Consider the following 20,754-nt stretch of genomic DNA (forward strand, 5'->3'; position numbering starts at 1 on the left):
CGTGTTTCAGGCAGCTCCCAGACAAGGTACGTGCACCGGCCCTGGCGCGGCCGTTTGCTCTTGTTCCCGCCTTCCGAGGGAGCAGCAGGACTCTGCTGGGAGACGGGGCTCGACCCACCCGTGCTCCGTGGAATTGCCTCTGGCTTTTTCAGCAGCTCCCTGTGACGAGTATCCCTGTATTGCTTTGCACGCTGTCCTTCTGCAGCCCGAGAACACGTATCTCTGCCAGATCTACAACCTGACGCTCCTCTGCATGGAGGATTATATTGTTGAGCCCCAATCGGTGCAGTTCCTGGTGCAGCACGGCTTCGACTTCAACAAGCAGTACTCCCAGGGGATTCCTTACCACAAGGGCAATGACAAGGTACGAAACGAGTCTCGTCCCAGACACCTCAGCTTGCTCTGCTCCAGGCTTCTGGGGAGGCTGCTGGCTTCCCCCAGTCCTGGCGTCTCCCTCATGCAGCTGCCGAGTGAAGACGTGCTCATGCTGGGGTCTTGAGTGCAGCATTGTCCCTTTCACCTCCCTGTTCTTTTATATCGAGGCTGTCACTTGTTGCAGTTGCTTTTCCAAATACTTGAGCTTCTGTTTGGTCAGAGCACGTCACAGCTGTAGGCAGTATTCTGCCTGCTACACCAGGCTCTGAGGACTTCCTGGGGTGATGGCAAGTCAAGGCGCTAAGGCTCGTTGACTAATCCTTCTTCTTGCAGGGCAATGAGAAGCAGACCCAGAGCGTTCGGACTTTTTTTCTGGAGCTTATACGAGCAAAGAAACCTCTTATTCTCCATAACGGCCTGATCGATCTGGTCTTCCTGTACCAGTGCTTCTACGCTCACCTCCCAGACAACCTCGGCACCTTCACCGCTGACCTGTCAGAAATGTTTCCAGCAGGAATATATGACACCAAATATGCTTCAGAGTTTGAGACTCGCTTTGTAGCATCCTATTTGGAGTATGCTTACAAGAAGTGGTGAGCGGCACTCTGGTATTTAAAGCTTATGGGAGGAGAGGCAAAGGGAATGTCAGTGTTTTGTTTGTGTGTTTTCCCAGGCAAGGGGGCTGGCTCTTTGTATTATCCCAGAGGTGCTTTTCAGGTAACTCCGCCCCGTGCTCTTCCCATTTCAAGGATGGGTGCTGGATGCACAAGGGTGCATTTTGTAATACGCATTATCTGTTCAGCGAGTAGCTGCTGAAAGAGGATTTCTGTCTTCCGCTGGCAGCAGTTTTGACCACAGCATGACCTGATGTAACTGAAAAATAATTGATTCACTGCATGGCCCTGGTCCAGCAGTGCCACAGGGCCACAACAGGAACACACACAGAAGAGAGACTCTTAAAACTCAGCCAGAGAGCAAACAAAACCAGGGCTGTGCCTGCAGGGTCTGTTAGTTATCACTCGGTTTGGGGAGGGATGGTGCAGTTAAAGGGTGCACCTGCACCTCCTGACGCTGACCAGCTCTGTGACATGTCCTGCACGTGACACTTGCGTGCGGCCAGCTACAACTCCCATCGCGTTCCTTCCAAGCGAAGGTTGTGCTCCTGTTTACTTCACGTGTCAGTCTGGCCTCTGGTTTTGCACCCCACACACAATCTAAACAAGCCCCTGGCAGTGATACAGCCCCTTGAATCTCCCATTAAACTGAAGTCACGCTCTGTGTAGAGAAGAAATGGTATTTTTAGTGACTGCTTTATGTCAGGAAATTCCACTTTGACAGGTCTGAAAACATTGAAGATCGCTGTTCTCAAACATGAGAATGGTTTGTTTTGACAAGATAAAAATACTTTTTAAACTGACCTCTTAAATGTTTTAACCCACAGTTCTAGTTACACGGAGCCTTCCAAAGGTTTTGGGTCTTTTAGCCAGCTCCTGGGACAAAACAGTTCTTTTCTTAAGAGATGGCAAATGTTTCCTTGTTGTCTACATTGCCCAGGTTCAAGCTGTGCCCTTAATATTTAAAATCAAACTATGTGTCCCCTTCTCTCATAGCTTCACCGGAGACACTGTTGTCCCTGCCTGTATGTTGGCATAAGAGAAACCAACCTTTAAATCAGCACAGAAGCAACTACTTACTAAAGCTATTCTTCCGGGACTGAGTTTCTTTCCAGCAGGCTGTGGAGCTAGGGCTAGAGCTCCAGAGCAGGAAACTAGTGGAGCTGAGACTTGGTGGAGAGCAGCGTGTTTGCACCAGCTGCATGCTGTGGTACCTCCAGTGAGTTAACTGCAGTAACTGGGTACTCTTGTTCCAGCAAGCGAGAGAACTGCAAGCTGAAGGACTCGAGCAGCCAGCATCTCACCGTTGAGTTCTGCAACTACCCTGCCAACATGTCCTGTTACATCGACTATCGCCACTGTTCCCTGGAAGAAGAAAGCCACAACGTTGGAGGGGGAAATAAAGTGCCTGTCTGTGAGAAATTTTCGGTAAGTAACATGAATCCCTGCTTCCATCCTGGCTCCATGGAAAGAGCCACACGTGGCCAGAGCAGGAAGTGGTAGGAGAGCACCTGGGAACTTCCCCTTGTTTCCTTCACAGTACAAGGAAGCTTTTCAAGGTTCATGTGGCTTCATGACAGAAAGGGCAATGGCATGCTCTGTTTGGAGGTGGTGAATTCCACAGGCTACATTAGACACAATGATTCAGAAAGAGATTATATGGCCCTAAATAGTGGGATGGTATGCGTTACAGTACCCGTTGTTGTCTTGGGAGGGCTGTAAGTTCTAAATTAGTCTGGCTTGTTCTCTGAGCAAGAAATGCCACCTCTTTCCTGCCCTTTATCTTGATTAGATATTTAAAAAAAAAAAAATTACCTGTCTTCAGCTTCTGGCACTGTAGCACAGTGTGATCCACAGCATCTCGAGTCCTGGTGCTGCTGCAGCAGTAACCAAAGAGCCCATCTGATCAGATCATAACTGGTTTCAGACACTTCAGGGAGAAAAGGAGCTCTTCGAGTTGCACGTTACTGTCACAGAACAACATAGGTTGGAGAAACCACTGGAAGTTCCTCATCCAACCACCAAGTCAATATTGCTCAGAGCCTTGTTTGGTGAATTTTGAAAATCTCTAAGGACAGAGATTACAAAATCCCTCCAGGCCCCTGTTCCAGTGCTTGACCACTGATTGTGAAAAATGTTTTCCTATGTATCTAGTCAGAATTTCCCCTGTCACTATTTCACCTTTATGCTCCCCTCAGAAGAGTTTAGCTCTATCTTCTCTATAACCTATGCTTTAGGTAGCTGCAGATAGCACCTGGATATCCCCATGTCCTTAGCCTTGTCTTCTCCAGGTGGAACAAACCCACCTTCCTTGGCCTCTCCTCGTATGTTGCGTGCTGCATCTTGACAGCTCCCTGCTGCACTCGCTGCGGTTTGTCAGAGCCTTTCTTGTGTGTGGTGGGGCTGTAACTGGACACGGTGCTCCTGATACAGCCTCATAAGCCCTCAGCAGAGGGAATAATTAGCTCTGCTCCATGTTCACAGTGATAGGCTGCTCTAACCAGGAGGCTGGTGGCTACAGACTTCTCTCTCTCTCTCTCCCCCTAGGCCTATGGCTGGTGTCCAAAAGGAGTAAAGTGTCCACAGTCTCATAATATTGACCTCATAATTGATGAGGATGACAGGCTTTGGGAGGAGAAGCGCAAGAAACGGAAGCACAAATGGAAGCGTCGGAAGAACACAGAAGAGCCTGCAAAGGCGTTTGAAGAGGAAAGCTCAGGGAAAGAAATGGAGCTAGCTCAGAATGGGGAGGAGGGACCGCCCCGAAAACAGAGCTGCTATGAACCTGCAGCTGCTACAGAGCTGGCAGAGCTCACACCCAACAGTGAGGGCAGGCCACTGGAGGAGAGCTCCACAGACATGGAACCAGAGGTCAGCTCAGACACCAGCACACAACGGGAAGAGGATCTGGGGAGCACTGAAGGAACTGCTGCACAGGTAGCAGCTGCTGTGAGCCCTTCCGCCAAGGGAAATGCCTCTGACAGTGACCAAGCGGAGGGGAAGTCAGAAGTTTGTGCTGGGGTGGGCTCAGTCAATCACCCAAACATCTCTCAGACTGAAGCAGCATGTGCTGCAGAAAAGGAAAAGGAAACCAATGGTCCACCTTCGCAGGGGGGCACACACCGAGCTGGCTTTGATGCATTCATGACTGGCTATATCATGGCTTATGTCTGGATGCTCAAGAAAGGAAAAGACTTGGATCCTGGTGCAGGGCCTTGGTTGCCAGACTGCCATAATAAACTGTACCTCAGTGGAAAATCAGTGCCACTTCAAATAGTGAAGAGCTTGTTTTCTAAATCTTCCAAAGCTCACAGCCAGAAGATGAAGTTGGCCTGGGCCAGTGGATAGAGCTAGAGGACTTGCTGAACTGGGCTTTTTTTTTCCCCCCTCACATTTTGAAGTTCTTTATTCCGTCAAGAACTGACCAGAAGGGGAGCAAGTTTCTTATCCTTGTTTTTGTTTTAACTTCTGACGGATTAAATTGCACTCAATTGGAGTTCCCCCTGTTGTTCCTTAGTGGCATGCTGGGCTGTGAAGGGTGGGGTGAGGCTGGAGAAAAGGGAGGAAAAGCACACCTCCCCAACTGCACCCAGGGCTGCAAGTTTCAGTTCAGTGCTCTGCACTCAAAGCTTGAAAAAAAAAAAACAACCCAGACACCTAGGGTTGCCTTTCTGGAAAGGCCATACACTAGCTACTTTAGCATGGGTTTCACTTCCTGCAGAAGATGAAAACGGTAATCGCTTGATAAGAAGAGCAGACTGAGGCCAGAGCTTCGCACTTAAACTTCTTAGCATATGGTTTAGGGTGGGACAGACCTTTACAAAAGGAGCAGGTGCTAAAGGTCAAAGTCTTACCTACAAGAACGCATCTGAAAGCTCCAAGCTGTTGACCCATACAACCAGCTTGATAGAAAAGTGCTATAAGGCAAAGCATACATTTTTATGAATGTTAGTCAAGCATTACTGTTTTCAGTTACTGCTGGTAACATAACTCCCTATAACCCTTATAATTATTTCCTATCTTTCTAAGGAAGTCAGGAAGGAAAAAAGTATTGTCTTTTTTAAAAAAAACAAAAACAAACCACAAACAAACAAAACAAAAAACCACTGACCATGGTTGGTTTAGAACATGCACCTAGGAGAGCTATCCCACTTCGTAGTTGTGCGTCACCTTAATCTTGGTTACAGCATACATAGACAAGACCTCTGCTCCTACAGGAGAGGGGGGAAGGAGAAAGCTTCTTCTAAGTGGGCCAGCTGACTTTAGTGCAGGGTAACTGCACGCAGAACCAAGCCATAGCAGGTCTTCAAACTTATCTAAGCAAGGGGAGACGCAGTGGGACTTAGAGCCAGATGTGGTCCTCTTGAACAGCATGCCTTCCTGTGCTACTGAAGCTATTTAGGGCTAGAACAGAGCAGCTGCTATCAAAAGCTATCTTGTCTTGTAGATCACAAGCTATGGCCTACTCTTCAGAGCGTTGTAATGCAGAGCAGGAAAAAAAAGTCCTTGAGTCTTATGGATTTAATAGTGTAACACTTCAGTAAGATGCACGAGAGAAGTAACACCTAATAAGGATGATAGTTTTCCTTGTTTATAATTCAGCACTGAGTAACAGCAAATATGATCTCAAGCCAGGTATTAACGTCATTCATAGCTTAAGAAAGCATTCGAGCCAGCTTTTTTAACCTAGAGTTGTCCTCTTAATCACAAGACTCAGGCCTTGATTTCATTTTTATTTTGAAAGTAAGTTGGGAAAGTTTACAAAACCTGACCAAGAAAAAATTATGAAAATATTTAACTGATTCATCTTTGGTTACTTCTTATTGCAGTTCCAATAAAACATACACCATTTCTATAGTTCAAAAAAGTCAGAAAGTCAATCAACATAAAAACAAGACGTGCTTTCTTTACATATTCATAAATATCTGCAATATTAGAAAAGTTGTTTTGCAAAGATTTTTTTTTTCTGGCAGTGTTAACTTACTATTATACACAGGCTACAAACTTCTTCCTAAGCCTTTAATTACAAGTTGAGCTATTTACAGACTGCAAAATATTAAGACGTAAAACTCCTTCATAAATACGAAAATAGATCATCTCGCAAAGATCTTTATACTTAATCAAATATCTGGCTGCCCCTCCTCCCAAAAAAAAGGTTATTTGTTTTGCATAGAAATGTAGTGACATGCAATATAAACAATAGCATTAAGTGCAAACAGGAATTATTCAAGTGTCTTTAGTTGTACTGGCAAAAAATACCAATGTTCTGTTACACATACATCAACGCCTCTCCAACAAGTATAACTCGTCTATAGCCCCTTGTCTGCACTGCTTTTGAGGGGCAGCAATTCACATGCATTCTCTTAATTGCATTTTATCCACCTGCAACCACAACAAAAATAGCTTATAACAGACATTTAAATGAATTCAACATAGAAAGATTTAAAGTGAATTAAAAACACCTTTGATCTCTTCAGGGAACCTAGCAATGTGTAGAAAGTGTTTTAAAAGAGCCAGAACTGCTCCCGTAAGCACGTCAGAAATCATGATAAAATCCAATCACAATAAAACTTTGTCACATCACTATAAAACAAGGAGTTTGCTGACCACGCGTTCATGTTCATCAGTAGCTGTCAGAAAATGGCCCCCTGTAGAAAAGCACCCTCAGGTAGGCAGAAAACCTGGGAGTAGTTACTAGGTGCAACCTAGATTCAGCTTTACACAACGAAAGGGATGGGATGTAGCAAGTGCCAACTGCATCCAGATCCTTGAAAACACTGGGTTTTAGCAAGCACTTAGCTATTTTTAAATGGCCTTTTACTCCAGTTTCATACACATGCCTCTTTTCCCATGCAGACCAAGAATGCAGGAAAGGCCTGTGCTGCTATTCCTTGGCTCTTCTCTTTCTGACATCTCCACCTCAGTACAAAGAGCTAGAAAAGTTGATAGATGTGCCCTATGCATATCAGCTGGCTGTGCTTAGAGTGGACATTTAAGAAAATAAAATTTTAGCTATGCTGCTTTCTAAGAGAGCTGTTCAGAGCACGGAAACATTTTAAGAGACAGTGGTGTAAGAAAACAGATGAGGTCACTGTGATGGGTGCCCCACAGAGGGACCCCAAGCCTGACTGCACAGGGTTTGCAGTCAGTGTCAGAGAGGGCAAGAGGCTTCATGATGAGGTGTCAGCGCTGACAACCAGGGCTAATGCAAGCCACAGAGCAGCCGGAGGCGTTCCTGTGCTCTCCAAGGAGGCTGCAGGCAGTTGTAGGGTGCTGGACAGCTTCCTCGCAGTCTGGTGATACAGAAGTAAACTATTCCTTATTATTGCTCATTTGTCTGAAGTCACACACCTAAATGCATCTTGTGACAACAGAAGCTGGTGCTGATGGTTTCCTTCCTGAAAGAGTACAACTGTATAAAAGATAAAAAGATTAAAAAAAAAAAAAAAAAGGCAGGCACCAGGCAGGCAACTAGCTGGCAACCGAGTTCTGCTGTTTCCCTGTCCTCAAAGAAATGACACACACACAGTGCCAGCCTTACAAGCTGGTCTGCACTCTGCAGACACCAGCCCTGCAGAGAGGATACACAAACACAAGACAGACCACTCTACAGATCAGCACCTTCAAGGGGCAGAGAGGTGTGGGCTAAAAGGGCTGATTTGGGTAAGCATAGGTGTTTTCTCTTTCAAACTGCTAACACCTGCTTTATCTGGCATGGACTGTGCTAAGTAACTCGGCAACACTGAGTTTCTCATTTAATTCTTCATAGCCACTGCAAAGGGATAACTACCGCTCAGGTTAACACATACTTCACAAGAGGAAGTCATAATTATAACTCACAGAATAGTTACCTACACCTCTGGAAAGATAAGCATCTCAGCCGAGAAAAAACTAAGGCTTTCTCCTTCATCCTTTCTTTGAGATAGGAAAGGAGTAGGAATAGTCTTGCTTCCATCAGAGACTAGCTTACATTTTCCATTCTTACAAGAGCAGGAAGAGAGTGTAACAGGTTACCTGGGTGAAATTCTAGACTCCACTACATCACCATCTGCTCAGCAGGCATGCTAAATACCTTAGTTAGGAATGATAATATAGGTTAAAAAAAAAATAAAGAAAAATTTAAAAATCCCATGTCGTTGCAACAATGATAGTGGAAAAGGGCAGGATGTTGCACAAATGTCATCACAGCACAAGCTTTCCTGTACATCGCATCCCAGAGCAGCGATCTCTGATGCTAGTTCCAGCAAGCAGCACTAAAGCTTATGCCGCTGCTTGTTTCACACATACCTGCTGGTGGAGGGAAGAAAAAAAAAAAAAAAAAAGAAAAAGAAAAAATCATCCTATTCAGTGACACGAGAAGCCAATGAAGACAACAGCTTCTTTCTGTAGAAGAAAAAAAAGTTAATTTGGGACCAGTTAATTTTCTTTAGAGCACTTGTATGGCTGCAACACTACTGGCAACTTCCCCTCAGCAGGGGATTCCTGTCCGCTATAAAGCAGTCTGGTTTTAAATAAGGAGTCATCATTACTGCAGTGATATCAATGAGATAGGATGTCATATCACACCAGAGAGGGAGGTGAACGTGACCCTTCTAGCTTAGTGGTAATAGTCAACTGTGATGTAGTATTGTATTTAACTATTCTGCAGAAAACAGATCATGATGTCCATTCAGCTCTTCACAGATAAGAGCCCACACCTCCCAAAGGCTCAGTACAACTGGTACTTTCACTGACAGTTTCTCCAGAAGCCCAGAAGTGACAATGCCTGGAATATGGCTCTCCTCTTGTGCCCTCCGCAAATCTTCCTCCATATTTGGGTCAAGGTACATGCAGAGTTGTGTGAGGAGGAGAGCAGTACTTAACTGCATCCTGCTTCCCTGCAGTAACATATTACATGTCATTACCAAATCCCAAGGGAAAATGAAACACCAGGGAACAGATTCTTCTTGTTAATTGCAAAGTACTTGTCATGTGACTCATCCTGCAGATTGCAACCAGCATGAGGGGTTTTGTTTTTGCTGCTTTTGAAAGAAGAGCTTGTTGAATGCTGCAACAGCATTCACAGCAGCTCTGGGACCAGAGAGCATTCCTATCTGCTCAGCTTAGCTCTGAAAGGTCTCCGTGCCCGTTTCTAAAACAGAGGTTCCAACTCACATGCACTGCTGCAGAATGTTAATGCAAAATCTGCAGTGCTTTACAGCAGCTGGTCAGTCAGAGGAAGAGGGAAAACATAAGGGTCACTTTTACATAACATGGAGCTTAAGGCCTTGAAATTCTCCATGCTGGAATCCCGGTCAAACTGTTTACATGGTGCCTGCTCTGGCTGCTGCCTCTTGGAAGGACTGTGGGGCCCACATGGCCATCCTGGCTGGAGTAGTTTCCCCTCCTAATGCAAATCAGGGAAGGGAATAAGCACAGTTTGAAATAAAGTTAAAATAATCAGTCTCTCCCCATGCTGTCTGCAGCTATCTGTTTGACAGCCATTTTCTACCATCTGCTGAGTCTCTTTCAAATGTGAAGCCCAGCACTATAGAAAAAGAGTTTAAGCAAATGGGAACAACTGTTCCCTCAAGGACACGTTCAGTTTGAGCCCTCTCTTCATATGTCACAAGTTGACTGCGTGCTGCCACTTGCTGAGACGTTGGAGGAGGTCTGAGACAACGGGGCAGGACTGTCCCCATCCTGCTCCCTGAAGGGCCATGCCTCTCTCTTCAGCTCAGTGGAAGGACTAACACTAAACAGAGGCTTTGTAGACTCTAGCGGAGTATTTTTCAGTAGGTCATCTTCCACCTCCATCTCTTCAGAAGGGAGACAACCTGCAAACACTTGTGAGGAGCCACGTCCCTCAGAGTTCACTGAATTCTCAACTGGGAGCTTTTTGTAAGATAGTGGCTCAGGCTGGGCCAGCACTAATGGTTGATTACATGCTGGATCTCCACACGTGTTCTCAACAGGAAAAAAACCATTTTCCTCCTGGGCCGCTGGCCCGTCTGAACAGTCCATGTCCTCTTCTTGTCCTGGTACAGGAAGAAATTCTGGCCTGTGAGGCTTGGCTTGAAAGGGGGGAATCTCTGACACACCATATTTACTGCTACTCAGGAGTTTTTGCCGAACCTCTGCACCTAGCTGGGTTGGGTCACACCTGCTGACAGTTGAGGACAGTCCCCCAAACAGGCCATATTCCTTGTGTGGCAATTCAGGAGAGAGCGGAAGTGATCTGCATCTCCTCCCAGGAAGAAGGGAAAATTCTTGCCAGTCTGTGCTATACGCCTGCCGGAACTGGGACTGGCTGGCTTTCAGGCCTCCACCTGCCTCTGGAGAATGCAAATCAAACACGAGGGAAATCACAGACTTGCTCGGCATGTCGAAGAATTTGATCTTCCCTCCCTTGAGGTCCTCCCGGGCACTGAAGGGATTAACTTTCCGGCCTAACCCTTTGTTTGGCGTATAGTAGGGGTCCTGCACATTTATCTTCCTGGAAGGCTTGCGGGAGAAGATATCTGACTGGCTGCGTGACAACCAGATATTCCGACGTGGACGGGGTGACTTGGGTGGGATCTTATCATCCAGGGAACTCAAACGTTTTACTCCTGGTCCTTTTTCAATCGACCCTGAGTAGAAGAAGAGAAATACTCTTAGCTTAAAGGAGCCATATACCTGCAGGTCTGCTCACTCACAGAGCCTTCATGACAACTGTAAAGACAAAAACTGTAAAGACAAAGCTGCATTTCTGATGTTCCAAAGTATCTTCCATAAGCACACATCTGCTCATTCTGTCCTGCTCCTGCACAAACACAAGTAGACCATTCTCTTTCCTCAGTGCATTATTGGTTTCAAACATGGAGGTTTAGCAGCCCTGTCCACAGGACCTTTTAAATATAAAGCAGTCAAAACGACATTTAAAATATTCTCTCTTCTTTACTCATGCCTCAGGCTAATTAAAAGTGATCTTGAAGACTTGAGGAACTGTAAATTCAGTTAATGCCATCTTACTTTCTTAGGCACTGAAACAGGACTTTTTTTTGATTTTATGATCAAATTTGACATCCACATTATGGAGGATGCTAATTTGGCAGGACAATATTGTCTTCAGAAAAAACAAAGGAAAGGACACTACAAAAATTTGGTAGGAATGAGGAAGTCTTTCCCTCTTTTGTCCAAACCCTGTATTTTAGGGCCCCTTCAAACCTCCTCGCTGCCAGTACACTGACACAGCAGAGATGGCACAAGGTGGTCTTGGAAAAGAGCAATTTGCATGTTTCTAGATTTATCATCCTGGCTTCCAGCAGTGGTTGCCTAAGATCTGTTGATGATCCTGACTCTAAAAGAGAACAAGTACAAAACATAGTTGCCAAAGGAACTGGGACTTTTTCACCCCAATTGGAAAAATCTAAGACCAAAATAAGTGGTCCTCGTGGTGCTATGAAGAGTTTAAATCTCTCCATCGCAGCCTTCATTCAGTACATTATCCAATACAGAAACTAGGGATATATGAGAGTTTGATCATAATGAATAGGAGTTAAAAAGTTGTACCTATGCATGTGTGTGTATTTATTTGTGTATGTGCACACACAGACATATATAAATAAAAGCTGTATCTCTAGAACAGGATGGGAAAATTGTAGTTGTTTAGGAAAAAAGATGCTAACTCATGAAGTGTTTGGAACATGCATCTGCCACTGGCTCTCAAGGTGTCTCTGAAGAGCTGTGGTAGAGCAATAACAAATGGATATAAAGAAGTGATATCTCCTTTTGATTACCATTTCCAGAACAAGCACATACAGATTTCCACTTTTCCCTTTAAATACTGCCACAGTTCAGACAGTAGTCACTCCACCAATATGCAAGTCAGAGAGCAGCATATAACACGTCTCCAAGAAGATGCAAATCTGACATATAGTCCAAATGGAGAATGCCAGGAAAATAAAAAAAGAAAAAGAAAAAAGAAAAAAAAAAAACACCAAGCCAAAGCAAAAAAAACCCCACCAAACAAATAAAAAAATTTTCCCTTTTTAACTCACATCTCTTTTAGATGCTTTCCAGGTGTGGAAGAACTACCACATGCATGCACTCCATGTGGTTTGAAATACCGAACTTATTTCAATCTATAACCATATTACAGATATATAGATACGCATATATATTGTGTATTTACATATACACAATACCAGAAACTATTTTTACTGTACTTTAAGTTTCCAATGCCAGAATTCTACTAACATAAAATATACCTAAGTCAGAACATGCCCCAGCCAACGAGAACTGCTTGCAGTTTGCTCCCCACACCAGGTGGCACTAGACAGCTTTAGAGAAAGCCCTTCAAGGCCAGCATTCCCAAGCAGATCTGGGATTCATCTTTTCCCCAGTCTTTCACAGTATTTCTAGGTACTTTATATTACTCTTGCATCTTCTCTGCTCTTCCTCCTGAAGGAATTTAAGAACTTTCTAAGTGTTACATGTAACATACACCACAGAAATTATGTACATGCATTAAGTGTGGCAGGGACAAAGGAAAAGTTGATGGATTTTCATATACTATTAGCAACCTACAGAACCATTCCCAAATGAACTCTAAATTTCCCCTCAAGAGCTTGTGTGCAGAATCTTTTGAGGCACTTTTTCTTAAAAGTTAGCTGTTTTTTCCCCAAAGGATGCCCTGCAGTACAAAGTATATAGCATTGTTCATTCCAGAATCATTTTCAGGCTTTGCGTAAAGTCATTCACAAGCTGTAAATAATACCATATATAGCTGAAATCCCAGTCTTCAAAGTATGAAGCATAGTAACCTCTTGCTATTATCCTGCAGCAATGTTTGATCAACACAGAAACTTACCTTTGGGTTTTCTTTCAGTGTTGTCAAGGTTCAAAAACTTTCTCTCTCTCTCAGAGTCCTCATTTCTCAGGCGGTTTAAAATCTCCTCCAGTGTTTTGACAATATCAGCAAATGAAGGACGCAACTTTGGATCCATCTGTGAACGTACACAGATCAAGTAAGTTCATGTGGATTTGTCCATGCTATTCTACTTGCACAGAGGACAGACAGAGGGACAATCTGAAGGAACTGAGGAAATTAAGAATTGTGCTGTCACGGCAGAAAACCTAACTAAAGCAGGGGAAAAGCAGGATTCTGTCCTAGTTCATGTCTATTATACCTCTCATATTTAATTATCAAGTTGTAAACATTCTGTGAAGAGGATACAATTTAAAATCAAAAGATGGGAAGCTGTTAGAATCAGGGCTTGCAAGGGGGTTTTGTTTGTTTTAAACAGCTTTCATAGTTCAAAGATTTCTTTCTGGACTCTAGTTATCAGTCAGAGATTATATATCAATGTTATTTCAAAATGTGCCTGAAGCAATAAGGATTAAACAGAGCAACTTGGCTACGTCATTCTTTAAAAGTTTGTAATTCTTCCATCATCCCCTTGTGGCCTTAATTAAGACCCACCTAATTGGCATTGCTGGTTTTAAAGTTTAACAGATGGAAAGACAACATTTTAATTAGCCTTACTACTCAGTGTACTGGTCTGTCTTGTGAGGAAGCATGATTGGTTATATAATTTGACAAAGTAATACAACAGAAAAAAAAATCCATTTTTGCCCAAGTAAAATATTCCCCCCCCCCCAGTCATCAGTATGTATTCAGTTTGTATTTATCAGTATGTATTTATTTATTCACCCTAATAGAAACAGATCTCTAAACAAAGTCCAACACTAAAATTGTGCTAGAGGGCAAGCAGCTTAATTTAAGTAGTAACTTACAAGGTATTTCATAATTTTGAACATTGACCCTGTACATATGTTACAGGTTTAACTATTGTAGGTAGCTGTGTCTAATTCAGCAGCTGAAAGTTAACCTCATTACACTATTAAAAAAAGATTCCGCTTGACCTGATTCCTGTTTCCAGCCCTCTAAAGGCTTTTGCAGAGTGGACAAGCCCAGACAGATCTCACCTCCAGCACAAAGGGAATAGCAGTGCTTTGTACACAACAAATCCCAAAGAACTCCCTGATACTGTCTTGCAGGTCCTACAGGATGGATCTTTCTGAAGAGAACTGATATGATCAGCAATGCCAGAACACCTTCCAGCACCACAGCGTAAGGGTCTAAAAGTTCATATGTACAGCAATAAAAAAACCCAAACAAATCACACTTGAAGAGCTCCAGAGCAGCAAGAAAGTTGTTCTAATGCAGCAGCTGGAATTTCCTGGCATAGGAGAACACTTTTTTTCTGCTTTCCCTATTTCTCTGAAAGTCTAGGGCCCCTGCCTATACCACCGAAGTATCCACTCTGTACTCTGACAACTTTACTAATTTGGGAAGCTTAGGGAGCTGTTGCAAGCTACAGAAAGTAAGAAGAGCTCTCTGGCTATTTTAATTTGTGCTAGGTAAAATGTAGGACAAGAGCAGCAATGGAAAAGTGACTCAGAGCAACATTTGCCTCTTCCATCCCTGAGCAGTCCACATTCTGCTCAAATGGAACAGAAGGTTCTTCCAGGCAGCAGCTGCCCACAGCTCAGCTTGTGCTGGTAAGGTTTTTGCATGATCATACATGATTATAAGTATTCAGACAAGTAGGCTTATAGTTGTTGGGGAGCCTTAAGTTTTAGACTTCCTTGCATGTACTCATTTAAAAAAAACCAAACAAACAACACTTTATAACAGTAAATTAAAGACATTTTAATCCACTACTCATACACGTCAGTTTTTACTGGTTTTCTTAGGTTGCCCTAGAACGTGTTTCCTGGCTGTAGAAAACCCCAGGGCTTTGCACATTAGTTCAGCTAATCAGCTAAGCTATACGGTTTACGCTGTTTTTTGACGTATTAAATAATAAAAAGCTATATAAACATCCATGTCTAAGAATAAATTATCACACAGATCACCTATTACCGAAGCACAGCACGCTTAGGAAGATACAAGAGCGCCTTACCTGTTCACCAACTTTTTCCTTCTACTAGCTAAGTGGTAAGTGAATTACAGCATGCCCCACACCGAAATCAGCATTTTAATGGCTTGATCACAAGACTGTAATCTCCACTTTCAATTCAGGGAAGGAATGTTTATTATAAAGGAAGCAGCATTTGATGATAAATAGTAGGAGAAAATCCTTATTCTCTGAACACACCAAATTCTTACAAGAGAATGTAAGATCAGTCACTTTCCCTTCCTTCATGACTAGTTTTATTCTGAATTTCATCTGTGCTGAAAAACTGCTTTGAATCACGCACCATGTGTTTGGATGCAGTACGATTTCTGGAGTGTACAGGTGGGAGTTGAGATTTCCAAAGTCATATCCTACCTCTAGCCAAACCCTTTAGTGCTTACGTAGTCAAAACACTTCATAAATGTGAGTCAGATGTACCACTGTCCTGGTGAAGCAAGGTCTGCTGTACTAAGGTGAAATCAGAGGAGTGAAGTAGCTTGTCCAGAGGAAGTTCCACAAACATTTTTAGAATTAAATTATGCTATCTTGTGTCAAGAGTGGCAGTCACCCCCACCTGCCCACATCCTCACCTTTATACTGCTCTCCTCTTGAGCATGTGCATTCATATTAATACAAAGCAAAGAGAGAGCTCGGGACAAAAATAAGCATCAAGAGCATGGAGAAATGAGACTTTTCTTACGCTCACTTGGACACAGTTATGGTATTGGCTCCAGCGTGGCCTGGTTGTGGAGTCCTGGGCAAAGCTTTGTGCAATAAAATTTTTAGAAGTTGCCTCAACTTATGTTGTGCAAACTGGACATTCCCAACTTCAGTTGAATCTGGTGGAAAGTCAGGTTCTCTTACTTCATATAAACCAGTTTACTATACAAAGGTACTAGCAACCTCTGTTATGGGATAACCCACAAAAGAGATCTACTTCCTTGGAATTTTCACACTGAGGAGCCACGAAGGTATCCAGCACCAGCACAATTTTACTTGAGTAACTGGCAGAAAATTTACTCCATGCAGTTCATTGCCTATAGACTCACTGATATTAAACCTTTTGGGTCCAAGTTTGGTTTTTTGCAACACAGGCTAGGGATTTGGAGGTTGATCCCACTTCCCAGAAGGCAACATATAGAAACTTCTGAGTAGTTTAGTGCCTGCTCTTGATTTGTCTCCTCTGTTTGTGAGAACAACTCAGAATTCTTTCTTCACAGCTCAGTAGGTCCGTACACAAAACCAGCTGGATTTTGTCAGCCTGAGGGCCAGCCAGTGTCAATAGCACACAACTGGTTATGATCAGCCTGAGCAGCCTGCAAGAAGCTGTTCAATGTGCCAGACCTGTTTGTTTGGCATGACAGAACACAGAATTGCAAAAACACAAGATAGACCTTTTTGCAAGGGGAAGGGAAGGGTTATAAAAACTGCAAGGACTTTCTGGGTTATCAGAATGTACGCTGCTTTTATAGGCAGGCTCTTCAAGTCTCTTTTGTAAATGCTTTAAACTCTGTCTTCAAAAGCCAGAGGGATTTAGAGAACTCCAGTTTAGGCCTCTCCTCTTCAAGTAAGATACTCACATTACAGCAGTTGAAGGCCAGCTGGAGGAAGTCAGGGGGACAGTCTCCCACCATGTGCTGGAAGGCATCATAATCCAATCCAAAATTCTGTACAAACAAAAACACAGCAGAGAGATATAAATGAGGTCTGCTATCTGGCCCAAAGCATCTTCTTTTCAGAGGGGCCCTACATGGAGTTATCAGGAATAACCATGAACACCATCTCTCAGCAGCCACATACAGAGGATTTTGAGAAAACTTCATGCACACTCCAAACTGCAGCATTCCCAATGGGGATTACTTGATACAAGATACCTGTAAGAGAATGAGCCGACTTCAAAGCCCATCCTTCTTCCTGGACTCAACTGCAATCCATTGCACTTGAAATGTTGCCCATGTGGATCTGGAAGCAATATCTTATACTATGATGTTTCACCATGGTGACCTTCACAGTGTAAGTTAACAGCCTGATATAAAACCAGAAGCTTTGCTATGATGAAAATTTATCAATTAAAATGGTTAATTTTTCAGCACATGGTAGACTGGTAATACAAATTATCCAGTTCCTTAAATGCACTTCTATAAAATCTGAAGGGCAGAGAAACAAAAAGATCTCTTATTTACTGCAATTCAAGACCTAGGCAATTTTGCATTTTCAGAACTGGAGGGGGATTTGGAAGACCCTCCATAGAGGGCCAAAAGCTGCCCTTCAGATGGGACTCAACCAACAGGCAGCTGAAGAAAGTAAGAAGTATCTCATTTGATTAGTTGATTCTAGCTCAGGTCCACAGTGCTTAGCACAGTCCATGCAAAAATAAGGGTGAGCTTATTTTAGCTGCTGCTAACACAGCTCCTGCCCCTTTCACAAGGAGGGGCTGCTTAGTGGATGCAATGTGCCAAAAGTGCTCTGTTCTGAGTCTGGCAAGAAGTCTGCATGAGCTATCACTCTACAAAAGGAAGGTCACTGCAATGCTCTCAATGTTCTGTCAGTTAGGGGCAGAAAGGATTTCCCATGAGGACTGCAGCTGGACAAAGTCTCTGTGAAAGTGTCTTCAATGGAGCTTCTTACAATAACAGCATGGAAGAACAATAGCCTTTTACAAGCTATTTTTAACGTAACACCTATTCATCGTATCTTTGGCAGCAGTGCCCGAAGCCCTAAAGGCCAGCCATTATCATGGCATACTTGCCACCTCCCACCAATGTTCTAAGCATAACCACTTACCTCTGTGCGAGGGAGATAGTCTGGATCTGCCTGTATTCTTGCTATAATCTCACATAGAATTATACCATAAGAGAACACATCCGCCTGAGAGAGAAAAAAAAATACATGGCCGCATGTTTCAGCTATGAATACTCAGTGTTCTTATCTGCCACTGAGTTTCTCCTTACCCCAAACAGTTATTGTGAAACAACTAAACCCACACCACAGCCTTACAACACTAAGCAACTGCGTTATAGCTCACATTTTCCATGTGAAGAAACACATGCTCACAGTAAAGCACTCTTGTTGCACAAATAGCAGATAACTTTAAAACTCTTTCAAGAAAAAAAAAAAGGGAAAAACCCACCAAACCACTCTTAATTCAGCAGTGTAAAAAAAAAAAACTAAAAATAAAATCCTGCTTTGCGTAAAGAACAGTGAAGTTGCATTTAATGTCTTACAGATGGGAGTAATTAAAAACATAGCCAAAACATGACATGCCTATATATCACTATGGTTAGAAAGATGGGTTTAGAATACACAGGATCACAGCTTATCCAGAACATTAATGCTGGTTTTAAGAAAAATTATATTTTTCCTGTCTCACAGTTCAGTACCTCTGGAGAAAACGGTGTCTTTCCCAAAGCTTGAGATATTTAGTAACACTGTATAGGAGCATCAATTTCCATTGAAATTTCCATGACACTTAGGAATCACTTATCTGAGTACCCCTGGAGCTGTGCAGTTCCTCAGATTTCCACCCACCTGAATTTATCATGTGATAAAATTTAGGAAAACATAGAATACAAGTCTACAGAGGAGAAGCCAGCATCCCTCACATATCAGGCAGGCTTGTATGTCACCTTCCATGCTGATAAGGTATGAGATCTGTTTCCTCTTTAGTCCTCCATACCCTAGGGTTAGTGAAGAATGTGGCACCATAAATTTGGGTACTTTATTATTAATTTAGGTCAATTGGAACTCTTAAAAAAGCTTTGAAGTGGTAATTATTACATTCATTACTGAGGTAGCTACTGCTTTCCTGCAAGTTAAAAGTACCACCAATTAAACAGATTATTGACTACTAACTATAAAAAGGCAGAGGATGTGGGCTTTATCACAGAAAAGCTGTACTTGCAATGATGAAGTAGACTATGTTACACTTGGGAGAGAAAATCCTGTGTAAAGAAGAGCTTAATTGAAAATACTATTTCTAAAATCCATTGTGATCTGATCCTCCTCTGAAAGAGACATTTCCCAATGCCTCAAATAGGAAAACTTAATTACCTTGGGAGAACATTTTTATCCAGGTATCTTGCCTTGAGAAATGTTGGGGTTTTTAAATTTATTTATTTATTTTACATGAAAATAATTTTACATGCAAATTTACACATACAGACCTTTTACTTCTGCCCAGATTTCACTAATGTATGGTCAGGGAAGCAACCTCACTACATTTCTCATAAGGCTTGGTTAAATTAAATTGTGTTAGGTCAACAAGCTATTACCATATTTCTGTACGTGGGGTGTTTCAGAATGGAAATAGCATAACAGTGAATTATGCTAAAGGTAATTCTATTTTCATATAACAATCTATACCATGCATTAAAAATATTAGCTATTCAACTCACACCCTCCCCTAGTCTGAATGACCTACTGAATACAAAAATGTCACAAATGAAAACAACAATCATTTTAGTATTATGGGAATTCCAAATGTTGTATACAGCTATTGAAGAGAAACATCTGACAACAAAAGTCCATTTATATCATGTACCTACCTTTTCATTGTAAGGTTCATCTCTGAGAACTTCTGGTGCCATCCAGAAGGGTGAACCCACCACTGGTAACTTCTCGCTATATAGATATGGGATAAATGGGGGGAAAGGGGGGGGATGAGGGTGGGTGGAGAGAGTGAATAAGCATTAATTAAATGCTCAGGCATTGCTACTAACTTTCCATAACTCCCAGTATCTGCAGAAACTTTCAACAGAGGGAAGTCAATACAAGTGAGTTCCATAACATACTGTATTTTACACTGCTTTCCTACTGACTGGAGCCACTGGAACATTCAACAGCAGAAGGAGAAGGTGAAAGAAAAAGAAAGCTTCAATCAATTACCGGTATTTTATTTCCAGCTTCTAAGTGCCTGGCCACTTTAAAAAAAAAAAAAAAAAAACAAAACCAAAAAAAAGCCACCCATTACATTTTAAGGTCACAACAGTTCAATAGTTTTGGTTTCCAAACTCTTGGCAGAGTTGGCTCCTTCATCTATGCATACAAAGGTTCGTGGACATCACTTTCGGGCTAGATGTCAAATTCTCCATTTATGCAGCAAGACATGCAGGTATCCATCCCTACATCTTGCAAACTGTATTTTAAAAAAAAAAAAAAAAAGGCAAGATTGACCAGATGAATCCTTCAACAGGGAAAAATTAAAAATAATCACAATAGAGCCAATTTAAAAAATCTGCAATGTTTCCATATGGCTGAATACTGGGGCTTTAAGAAATGCCTCCAGCTTGCCACCCAGCTGACCTTGAAGGAATACCTGTTTAAAAAAAAGGCCTCTGAAGGCCTCAAAATAGCATGGCTTACTAGCCAGCAAACTGGAAACAACAAAACTGCATTTGAAAATGGAGGTACAACTAGATCAAACCAAAATGGCGGCTAATATAACAATTTCATTATGTTGTTTGTTTTAGTATCAAGCTTCCTTAACTTCAGCTATTACTGTACTCTCAGTTTTCAGGGCGTCTCAAGACTGGGTACTAAGAACACCTTAAGGCACCTATGGTCCTTTCCTGATTTTGTGATAGGATCCTACGAATACAGCTGAAACTTTCAGCACCTTAAAGGGCAGAGATTCCACAGGAGTATATAAGATATACATTGGCTGTACTTATCAGTAGTTTGGAAATTGAGATGTTCACTTTGTTAAGCTTTTCATCAACATTAATACAAGCCTTCAAAACTCCCAAGATACAGTTTTAAGATATGTGCAGTTTAAAAACAGTGCATAGCTGAGATCAACTTTTATTGTTTTCTTTGCAGTCAAAAGAGTTGGAAGGCTTTTA

The 20,754-nt window shown here is 42.5% G+C and overlaps 2 protein-coding genes across 2 annotated transcripts in view; one reads left to right on the forward strand and one right to left on the reverse strand.

Moving 5' to 3' along the window:
* Window positions 1–8: 8 nt before the first annotated feature.
* Window positions 9–4,485, forward strand: TOE1 (target of EGR1, member 1 (nuclear); the record flags this gene model as incomplete). Its single annotated transcript, XM_009708474.1, has 5 exons — window positions 9–26; window positions 206–364; window positions 709–968; window positions 2,246–2,399; window positions 3,537–4,485. Coding segments are annotated over 5 exons (1,392 nt in total), but the record flags the coding sequence as incomplete, so codon positions are not given.
* A 5,102-nt stretch (window positions 4,486–9,587) lies between these two features.
* The window catches only part of TESK2 (testis-specific kinase 2), a 72,142-nt gene continuing 60,975 nt past the window's right edge, over window positions 9,588–20,754 (reverse strand). The window contains exons 6-10 of the mRNA XM_009708475.1: window positions 19,459–19,534; window positions 17,699–17,782; window positions 16,495–16,581; window positions 12,823–12,958; window positions 9,588–10,600 (exon numbers count right to left, since the gene is read on the reverse strand). Of these exons, the coding sequence (XP_009706777.1) occupies window positions 9,588–10,600; window positions 12,823–12,958; window positions 16,495–16,581; window positions 17,699–17,782; window positions 19,459–19,534 (1,396 nt within the window). The remainder of the gene's footprint in view (window positions 10,601–12,822; window positions 12,959–16,494; window positions 16,582–17,698; window positions 17,783–19,458; window positions 19,535–20,754) is intronic.

This window comes from Cariama cristata, unplaced genomic scaffold, assembly GCF_000690535.1.
Source record: "Cariama cristata isolate BGI_N322 unplaced genomic scaffold, ASM69053v1 scaffold22479, whole genome shotgun sequence".
NCBI classification, from domain to species: Eukaryota; Metazoa; Chordata; class Aves; order Cariamiformes; family Cariamidae; genus Cariama; species Cariama cristata.